General features: G+C 39.5%; 1 protein-coding gene across 1 annotated transcript in view; it reads left to right on the top strand.

The window, feature by feature from the left end:
* Positions 1 to 11,365, top strand: part of Chn2 (chimerin 2) — a 330,737-nt gene that overhangs the window by 316,421 nt on the left and 2,951 nt on the right. Inside the window, exons 9-12 of the mRNA XM_013024396.1 lie at positions 973 to 1,146; positions 5,494 to 5,571; positions 7,909 to 8,046; positions 9,581 to 9,686. Coding sequence (XP_012879850.1) covers positions 973 to 1,146; positions 5,494 to 5,571; positions 7,909 to 8,046; positions 9,581 to 9,686 — 496 coding nt within the window. The remainder of the gene's footprint in view (positions 1 to 972; positions 1,147 to 5,493; positions 5,572 to 7,908; positions 8,047 to 9,580; positions 9,687 to 11,365) is intronic.

Below are 11,365 nucleotides of genomic sequence, written 5' to 3'. Positions count from 1 at the left end.
ATTGTCCCATTTGTTAGGAAATGGAAAGACTTAGAAAAAATTATATGAAGTGAAGTAAGCCAGGCCCAAAGAAACATAGGTCCCATGGTTTCCCTTATTTTCAATAACTAGTATATGTCTGAGTCAAGCAGAAAAGGTCAGATAAGTTGATATTAGGGAAATGAACCCTAAGATATGTATTCAAATGTTTTTTTTCTTTCATGTGATTGTTTTTAACACATTTATAAGATTATTTCTTTGTTGCTTTGTATGTCCCTCCCCCACGGTATAACCCCTGCTTTCACTGTATTTGATGTTGTTATAATTTGTGGAGGGGAAGGGGAAAAACAAATCGTTAAAATAGGGATACAGGTGGACCCATTGCAACAATGAGACGCACAAGTTGTTTTACGTCAAAAATGAACTTTACAACTTTGGTGTGGGGGGGAGGAGTTTTGGGTAGGGGGGTGGGGGAGAGAGGATGGGAAGGGATGGGAAGGGGAAACAAAGGAGGAGGCTACAATGCTTGGTAAGAAATGTACTCATTGTCTTGCCCATGTAATTGTAACCCCTCTGTACAGTATTTTCACAATAAAAAAAAGAAAAGAATACAGCAGTGCCCTTTATAAACCATGATTATTGAGAAAAACCAAATGCTAATGCAAAAGCCCATTGTGAACCCAAGCTTAAGGGGAAAACGTGCAAACAACCTGGTTAAGTCCTAAACTATCTCAACAAGGTGTCCTATTCTCATGATCCAGTAACAAAAAAGGATTGGCAGGGGGAAAAAACACACAACAATTATGTAAGCTTAGTGAGTCAAGGTGAATCTCATATTCATTTAGTGGAGAATCTTACCTCTACATGGAATGGGTGTTCCAGAAAAAGACATCAAACAGTTGGGTGTTGCTGTTTTTATTTTTGGCAACATATAATTTGTGTTGGGCTTTGACAAAGGGCTGGGCAAGGCTAATGTGGCTTCTCTGTTTACAGACTGTGGGTTGAATGTACACAAGCAGTGTTCCAAGCATGTTCCCAACGACTGCCAACCTGATCTCAAGAGGATCAAGAAAGTGTATTGCTGTGACCTCACCACACTCGTAAAAGCCCACAACACGCAGAGGCCCATGGTGGTTGACATATGTATCCGAGAAATTGAAGCAAGAGGTTTGGAAAATGCTCTCTCCTAGACTGCTATAGTAGTATACTTTCTACTCATTATTTTTTACTGTTATCAAAGGAAACTGACACATTCTGCAACTCTTGTTGGTAAAATGACCTGCACACATAGAAACACATTCAGGAAAATAACCTATGTCCACGTGCTGGTGTCAGTTTCTATTTCCTATAATGAAAGGAACTACCATTCACAACTTTAAGAAATTCTTATGTGGCATGGGAAATTAGAAGGACAAGTGCACATTGCAGGTGACCATATTAAAGCACCATGGAGTTTAAGAGGAAAATGTCTTATTCTTATATAAGGACATTTAAGAACAACTTCTGATGGAAAAGAGTTTTGAATTGGATCTTTAAAAGTGCTTATATTGAGAGGGTTTTTTTTTCCTTCATTGCTATTTTTGTTTTCTTTTCCTTTTGTCTTGTTTATTTATTTATCTGCCTTTGGGAGGGAAAAGGGAGTACAGAAGTGGAGGGAAAAAGGATGAATGAATGCAGCAGCAGTACTCACTAGACACTATGTGGAAATTGAACTATACAACTTGTGAGTGGGAACTGGGAGGTAAACACTGAGATAGAGCAAGAGAAGGGGTGACATTGTCTAAAAATGCACTCTTTACCTGACTATATAACTAAAACTCCTTTGTACATAACCTTTATAATGACAATTTTTATGTATTTATTTAATGTATAATCTTTTTCTAAGTGCTTATATTGACAGGAGCTAGGGGCTCATGCCTGTCATTCTAGCTACTCAGAAGGATGAGATTTGAAAATTGTGGTTCAAAGCCTGTCTGGGCAAGAAAGTCTGTGAGATCCTCATCTCTAATTAGGTGCCTCATAAGCCAGAATTGGAGCCGTGACTTAAGTGGTAGAGCACTAGCCTTGAGCAAAAAGTCTCAGGAACACAGCCCAATCCCTGTGTTCAAGCTTCACACAATAAACACTGACACAATAAAAAGAACTTAAGTAATAAAATGGTGGGTCTACATATACTATTACCTTTCAGATAAAACTCCACTTCTAATATTGGTCATGTTTATTTCTAAGAAAACATGAAAAAATTGTAAAGATCTATGCAATGAGAATATTGAGGCATCCAGGCACTGGTGGCTCACCCCTGTAATTGTAGCTACTCAGGAGGCTGAGATCTGAAGATCACCATTCAAAGCCAGCCCAGGCAGGAAAGTCCATGAAACTCTTATCTCCAATAAACCACCAAAAAAACCAGAAGTGGTGCAATGGCTGAAGTGGTAGAGTGCTAGCCTTGAGCTGAAGAGCTGAGGGACAGAGCCCAGGCCCAGAGTTCAAGCCCCACAACAAAGAAAAGAAAGAAAGAAGAAAGAAAGAAAGGAAGGAAGAAAGAAAGAAAGAAAGAAAGGAAGGAAGGAAGGAAGAAGAAAGAAAGAAAGAGAAAGAAAGGAAAGAAAGAAAGGAAAGAGAGAAAGAAAGAAAGAAAGAAAGGAAAGAGAGAAAGAAAGAAAGAGAGAGAGAAGGAAGGAAGAAAGGAAAGGAAAGAAAAGAAAAAAAGAAGAGAAAATATTAATGCAACAAGGAAAACAAAAACACTTTCCAAATTGCACTGGAATTCTCTTTATTTTTGCTTTCTTTGGCTCCTATTCAGTATCAGTGTTCATACTGTGATTAGCTTAGAAGAACTTGAATTGCTGGATATAGCTTGGATAACCAGTCCATATATAAGACCTTTGTAATGTTTTAACTATTTAATATATCCTGCTATAATTGATGTCCATCATAGTATGCATTGGCTTAACATATCCTATAAGTGTCTAATCATTGGCCAATTATTTCATTCATTCCAAAACTAAACAAAATAGAATGTTGTAATTTGTTATCTTTATTTTAGGAATAGGAAATTATTCTCTCCACTGGAATATGAAAGTCATAGCTATTCTATTCCTTGATGACTTGCTCCTGTAGTCACAGGCCATAAAAAGGCCTCCTCCCTTTTCTCTGCTATGGCTCTCACAGCAATAAATGCCCTGAGATCTAGAGAAGACATTGGTGTAAAGGCTGGGGTAGCTAAGAGGAGAGGGGGCTGCCCTGACTCTGGGGGAAAAATAGGGACAGTTGACCTGGGTCCTACTTTTTGGAATTTGGAAGAAATCGTTGTCAAAGACTGAAATTACTTTTATGGAGAAGTTTGGATCATCCCATGGGTGATCTTCATCTGAGAAAATTCAGTAATCCAAAGTTACCACTAGGTCTATTATTTAGGAGCACAGTACTAAGCATGCCTATTACAATGGATAGAATAGCACAAATTAGGCATTTATTTCAGCAAAGTCTCAGTGGGAGATTAGAGCTACAGAGGCCTGAGCAAGTATGTGGAACCCAGTGATCCACTGGAACAAATCTCACCTGATATGTTTCCAACTGTGTGGCCACCAATGTAAATGTAACCTTAAGGAAGTTGCTTATTTTGTCTGAATGGATTCTTCCTTTATTTATAAAGTGAGTGTACTCAGTTGTACCTCATAAGATAATGGTAGCATTAAAATGGGTTTACACACAAATGATCTATTACAGTTGCCAACATATGGGACTTGATCTGTGTTCTTGCAACATCTCTTAGAATGGCCAACTCACCTAATTCTACCTTCAAACCTGTTAGCAGACTCGTTTACTTATATGGGTTTTAATGTTGCCATAAAAATGCCAAACTATGGTGTCTTCAGCAAAGTGGAAACCAAAACTTATCTCTCCAGAAACCATCTCAGCACTGGAAACAGTCCAGGGCTAGCTGACAGTTCCGTGATGGCAGGAATCCAGGCCCTGCAATTTCCTGTTATACTTGAGCACTATCTTCATCTGTGTGATCCAACTTTGTTAACTCCATCTCATCTGCAGTCCAACCAATGGGAAGGGGAAAGAGATTCTTTCCCTTCAGTTCCACACCCCTAAAGTATATATTTTTGCTTCTGTCAATTTTTCACTCTCCAGAATTTAATGGCTATGGCAATCAATCTGTTGGGGGAAAAAAAGTTTCCATTTAAGACAAAAATGAGAGCATAAGCATCAGAAAATCAGCTGGCATTCCCTATTACTCTATGAATTCTAACCCAACCCTCATTATTTTCTTCAGGGATTAGCTTCTTAAGAGCTTCCTAAATGGTCTCTCCTCCCAACAAACAGGGGCTACTTCTTTGTAGACTATTATGAGGTCACTTCAGTGAAGTTCATGTCACAACCATACTAAGATGAGCTTGTATACACTGCCATCAGGAATACAATGGTACCCAGGTTTCATCTTGTGGGCCACCTCTAGTTGATCAGTGGCAATCTGGTCAGCTGATATTAAGGCAAGAGATCTGAGGTCAACTAAGAATATTGGCTGTAGTCACAAGAGAGAACAGATGATGGTGTTTGCACCATGTGTTTGTCGTCTCTGATGCAAACTAATGGAAACCCACATAAATAACAGATAATACATATTTGTTAGGGCAGGCTTGATAACTGTTTGCTAAAGTAAAAAATACAAATGTGTTAATTAACAAGAGTGCAACAAATTATTCCATAAAAGGTATTTGCTTATTTTTTTCTGTAGCTGTAATTTTGACGACACCTAGATTTTGACATTCAAGATTTGAAACCTGATCCTCTATTCCTTCTGCTGTTTTAATCTTATATATTGCCCACAGTTTATTAAGGAACAAGAATAATTTTAGCACATAAGTTAACAAAGCAATAAGCTCAAGAAGCCAAGTCTTTTTTTCCTAGCCTAAGTATACAGCAACCAAGTTTCCAGAATCAACAAATACAATTTTATTTTCCCACATGGTTTTTTTATGATCAGCTATCTGAAGATATAACAATGTTATTTATCATGTTGTCTTATTTATGATTAAACATAAAGCTGGGAAATATACATTTCTCCAATGAAATCAGAATAGGGTGTATCACACACATGTAGAAGTAGTGCATAGAATCCCACATATAGATTAAAAAGATACAGGGAGAAAGCCAGGTTCCTGTCCACAGCAGTAAAATAGCTGTCCAGCGGAAGATGCGAACTGCGGTTATTGAGAATCTGAAACACCAGTTCACTTTGCAAAGCCAGGCAGGAAGAAGACCTGATCTCCATTAAGATGTCCACTCATAAACAAGCAAATGAAGACAGACTTCTGTGGAAACAGGGACCGGCAAGTCCCATCTCTGACGTTAATGGGACATGATTTACAAGACCACTAACTATATTTTCTCATTTCCTGATAGCACACAGTGTAAATATGAAATTAGAATCCTTATTTTTAGATGTTTCAGGAAACTGAAGTTAAAAATCTCTTCTCCTCTCTCCCACCTCTCACCCCACAGGATTAAAGTCAGAAGGGCTTTACCGAGTCTCTGGGTTCACAGAACACATCGAAGATGTCAAAATGGCATTCGATAGAGGTAAGCATTGAGTGCCATTTGACTTGTCCCAGGAGCCCTCTCTCCTGGAGCCAGAGTCTATTCATAGTAGAAAAGGGTCTTCAGAACCACTGCATATTGTTCTTCAGGAAGCTGAGGAATGATGCTTTAAAAATCTTTATGCCTCTCTGGGGAAAGCTTTTTTTTTTTTTTCCTTAAAAGTCAGGATCAAATGACCCCGTAAAAAAGTTAGCTTGAAAGACTAAAGGGGAGGAGGGAATGGATAAAAGGAGAACAACAAAGGAGGGGTAATAATACTGACAAGAAATGTCCATTACCTTACTCATGTCATTACCTTACTCGTGTAACTGTAACCCCTCTGTACAGCATCTTTACAATATAATTTAAAAAAATTTAAAGAGACTCATAAAGCCAGGTACTGGTGGCTCACACCTGTACTCCTCACAAATCAGGAAGCTAATATTTAGGAATTGCAATTTGAAGCCTGTCCTGGCCAAAAAAAAAATCTGTAAGACTTTTATCTCCAACTAACCAGTAAACATCTGGAAGCAGAGGTGTAAATCAAGTGGTAGAGCACCAGCCTTGAGCAAAAAAGCTGAACAGGAACATAAGGCCGTGTGCTCAAGCTTCAGGACAGGCATGTGTGAATGTGTACACACACACACACACACTAGTAGATGAGTAGAATGAGTAACCAGCCCACAGTGCATTCTGTATCCTCATTTCAGAATCCCATCCTGAGCACCTTCTCTCAAGCTCCAAAGAAAGGAGCCTGGGGATGGGAAGGTCTCTAGCACTAAACCAGTGGAGTTAAGGAAGTAATTCCTGTGTTCTTTGTCACTGTGACACCCATTCTCCAGTGTCTAGAATCTCTTAGGTCAACTATAAACCAACCCAAAGAACCTAATAAAATATGGATTGTCAGGGCCCAAACCTGAGGACTCACTCAGAAAGGTGAAGGAGCCCAAGAATATGAGTTTCTAATGAATTTGCCAAGACATTCTAATGCAACCAGTCCAGGGAAGGAACCAATAACCTAGTGCATGGGATGCAGTCTCTGATGACGTGGCTTTCCCTGTTAGTTCAGGCTCATCTGGCTCCTCATTCCTGTTATACTTCAACAGTCCTGAAATGCACCTTCATGACTGTCCTAAGGAAGAGTTGTGTCCTACATTGTCCATCTGCAACGTATACACATCTTTGTCTGGAAAACACCTTTTAGTCAGACGTCCTTTATCTTTCCTGAAGTCTCCCTGACCACCACAAGATGGCCTGAACTCCATTTCCTTTTCCAACACGTTTTTTGTGTGTGGCAGCATACCCTCTTTTCACCCAGTAATCATTGCTGTGTGTCTTACTTTCCCTCTTTCCAGTCCTATGTAAAGGTAGTGTCTCTTTGTTTTTGAGGCACCATAGTTAAACCATGAAAGCATAGGCATACGTAAAGTTTTAATAACTTTTTTTTACTAAGTATCTAAGTAACTGGGCTGGTATTTCTTACCTGCTTTGCTCTTACTGTTTTCTGCACATTCACAGCATTGTTTTTAGCTTCAAAACCAAATGTAGGGGCAGGAGGTGTGCCTCAAGTAATAGTCCAAGTTGCTGAGTTCAGACTGCAGTGCAATAAAAATAAATAAATGAACTGTTGAGACATTTATCCTTTTAATTCTCCATATAAAAGTTGTTGACAGTCCCCATTTGATTGAAGTGTTTTTTTTGAAAAATCTCATATACTCCTTGATAGTTAAAATAGAGTAGCATTTACTAATGGTAAAATAAAAAGTCAGAAGATATCTTAAGAATGTTTATAAAATAAAGTGCCAAGACATACAGTCTTACTTATATATGAGGCAAAGTCAAAGCCTCCTAGATTAAATTCCCAGGAGCCATGAGGGGAAAGTCAAGTTCAAAGACACTTCAGGAAATCTGGAAGAGTCAAAAGAAACTGAAGGCATTCACAATTATTTTGTGTATGTCTTTGAGGCCAGATAATACTAATAGATTCAGTAGAACTTCTTGATTCCTTTTTATTCCATGGTCATTGTTTGAATCTGTAATACGAATTATGCGTGAAACTTCTTTTTATCAAATTGCTAAGGTCTTGGACCTCCCCTCCACCCCCCAAAAAAAACTGTGTTAAATTTCATTACCCTGTTGTCTTTACCTCCAATCCTACCCCTCTCTTATCAGACTCCTTTCTGTTACCTCCTGTGCCTCAATGTTATTAGAAGCCAAAAAAGATTTAGCTAAGACTTGTCAGGGAACATTCACTATTGGATATCTATTTTCTTGCTGTGCATGCTCTAACTTGGTGAAATACAATCTTAATTAGAACCTGGATCATAAACTATGTTTCAGATGGTGAAAAGGCAGATATATCTGCCAGTATTTATCCAGACATCAACATCATCACTGGAGCCCTGAAACTGTATTTCAGAGACTTACCCATCCCTGTCATCACATACGATACCTATTCCAAATTTATAGAAGCAGCAAGTAAGTACAGAGAACTACTACTACCCAACATTTTCCATATAATGCTTTTGATCAAGAAAATTTAAACTCGGAACTGTTTTAATGATTGAATGAGTGATTGTTTTGCCAAGTGAGGGTACACCTGTGTAATCAATAGTAAATTGGGCCAAGGTTACCAGATGAGCTGAACTTATACAAAGCCAACTCTTCAAGTAGAAGCTGGGGCCCAGACTGCTCTGTCCCTTCCCATCACCCTTGTATAAAAGAACCAGTGCAGTAGGGATATTATGCTATTTACGGAGAAAGCATGAATGTTTCCGTAGCAATAAGTCAGTAGTTAAAAAAAAAATTTTCCTTGGGTTCTGATGGCCCTAGGAAGATTCTAGTTGCTAGGTGCTTTTCACTCAGGAGGATGGGTTTTATTCATGTTCCAATATCAGAAATTCAAAATCCGGGGGCTGGGAAGGTGGCTCAGTGGTAGAGTGCTTGCCTTGCATGCATGAGGCCCTGGGTTTGATTTCTTATATAAGCAGAAAAGGCTGGAATTGGCTGTGTGGCTCAAGTGGTAGAGCGCTAGCCTTGAACTGAAGAGCTGAGGGACAGAACCCAGGCCCAGAGTTCAGGCCCTACAACCAGCAAAAAAAAAAAAAGAAAAAGTGGAGATTAAAAGGAAATTCAAAATCCGTGCACATGTCCTCCTGTGTTAATGTATCTGTTTCTCACCTGGGTAAAGTTAACTCCACCACCACTGGTGAAAAGTACCTTTAATATAGGCATAGTTACCTTTTCCATGTAGCAATGTGCTTGCATTGCACAAACAAACTAAAACACATTAAATAAAGACAGCTTCAAGGGTACCACAGGTAGTATAGTTGAAATTAGAGTGAGATAATGAGATTTCAGCAAATCCAGTGTTCAGAAGGACAACTAACACAACCAACTCACAGGTGAACAAAATGAATGAATGAACAGTTGAACAAAATGAATGCCAGGAAACTGGAATATATTTTCTTGGGGGCAGGAGAATGTCAACCAGACAGAGATGAATGGAGAAAAGGGTGGGCTAATGTAGTCATGCTTTTCAGTCCTGTCTGTGAAAATGGAAATAGGAAAATTGAAAGGATGGGTGGGGTTGGAGAGGTGGGGGAGAATAATAAAAGGGTGACACAGATCGAGGTGCATTGTACTCATAAACTGACAGGTTGAATTGAAACAACTCCTTAGGGATAATAAAATACAATTGTTTAAAAAAACAAAGAAGGATCAGGCACACTCTGCACCTGTACCAATTCCTGCAGGATGAAGAATCATCCAGCCTTCAGCCACCTACATCACAGACATTGAGTCAGCATGTGGTAATAATACTAAGCTAAATGTCTTTCTGGAAGGAGGCAGGATACAGGATCAGGGGAAATAGTACCTGAAACTGTATGAATTTTAAACTCTTCTGCTTTATGTCTAAGACAAACAAAACAGGCCTCTTTTTATGTTCTGAAAACCTGAAAACTTGAATGTCACAGTTGTCACTAACATGTGTTCACCGTGCTTGCTACAGAAATCTCCAATGCTGATGAGAGGCTGGAAGCAGTTCACGAAGTGTTGCTGCTGCTGCCTCCTGCCCACTATGAGACCCTGCGATACCTAATGATCCACCTCAAGAAGTAAGCCAACATCTCCCTCACCGACTGACCTGTGGGGCCGGAATGCATTAGCAAAAGTTGACACATTCCTCCCTTTTTCAAGAGGGGATAGACACTTTTTTAAAAGTATGGTAAGGGAAAGGGGCATGGCTCAAGTCATAGAGCACCTGCCTACAAAGTTGGAGGTTCTGAACTCAAACCCAGTAGCACTGCCCCCCCCCAACCACCAAATAAAAATTAATTTAAAGTGAACTGTACTGCCCTTCCCAGCTCTAGTCTTAGCTTCTGGAATCCAAAGTCTGGGCCATATCTGCTCCATGCAATTCCCAATTACTATCCCTAAGAGATAGCTACTGTTAGAGGCATGGGATTACCCCCTGAGATGACTGATATTTAGGAACGGGAATGGGTAATTCAGACAGATAAATCTAAGATTGAGAACCAGAGAAGTTAGTCAAGAGTCTACACTCAGCCAGGCACTGGTGTCTCATGCTTGTAATCCTAGCTACTCAGGAGGCTGAGATCTGAGGATCACAGTTCAAAGTCAGCCCAGGCAGGAAAGTCTGTGAGACTCTTATATCTAATTAACCACCAGAAAACCAGAAGTGACACAGTGGCTCTAAGTGGTAGAGTGCTGGCCTTGAGCAAAAATGCCAAGCCTTGAGTTCAAATCCCACAACTGACGAAAAAGAGTCCATATTCAGTTTTAACTATCATTTCTGTTCACAATGCTTCCATACTACCATTTTTCTCTTACCTAAGCCATGGCCCTCCTACTGTGTACCCCAAGCCCAGTCTTCTGGGCCCAGCTGCCTTTAGGGAGAGCATAGTCCCACCATAATCTCTATTGTTCTTTATACATGAGGTTTTATTTTATGTTTTTGTCTCCAAGCAACAAATTGCCCTAAAACTTTAAAATAAGAAAAATGTACTATCATCTATGTGGATTAGCTAGAAACATTATAGACTCAAGGTCTATAATGAAATTTCAGGCTTTCTGCCAGGTAGCTAGCAGATACAGTTTTTCAAAGACTGCTGTGCTGACCAGCTCACTTCCTCATTGACTTATTTGCTAGAAGCAACCTGCAGTTCCTTGCCATGTGGGACCCTTGATAGACAGCTTCCCTCCTAGCACACAAGAGCACCCAAAATGAAAGATACCTTTTGGAGCCTAAACCCATAACATCCTATTGCCTTTGTTGTTATTGTATTTGTTAGAAGTAAGTAACAATCCTTACTGCTCATATTCTCAGGTAAGGATTATTGAAGGCCAACTTGGAAAGTACCTACCACACACTATACCATCTTTGTCCAAGTGTGCGAGACATTTTGGATGCTATGGAACATTGGAGCTTCTAGCTTTAGACACTTCTCCTTAAACCTTGCATTTTGTTCCACTGTACATTCTTGATGTGATTCATAAATTGCCCTTTGAATAATTTGACCTTTGAACATCTGGGTGGCCATATCTGTGCTTTATGAACACTCGTAAGAAATGTCTTCAAAATAAATGAAAACCAACACTAGGTACCTAGCTTTCTGTCTTCCTGGCTTGTAAGATTGTTTCTTAGATCTAGGATGATCATAGATTCTGACATGTAACTCATAAAAATGTGTCTTCCTTCCAATGATAATGGGCTGGCTCTTCCCAAACTCGCGATAGCCCATTCTAAAAGCTACCTTTCTCTTCTGGCACTAGC

This window comes from Dipodomys ordii, unplaced genomic scaffold, assembly GCF_000151885.1.
Source record: "Dipodomys ordii isolate 6190 unplaced genomic scaffold, Dord_2.0 Scaffold76, whole genome shotgun sequence".
Classification (NCBI taxonomy): Eukaryota; Metazoa; Chordata; class Mammalia; order Rodentia; family Heteromyidae; genus Dipodomys; species Dipodomys ordii.
Note: the sequence above shows the minus strand (reverse complement) of the source record. Positions and strands in the feature narration are given on the sequence as shown.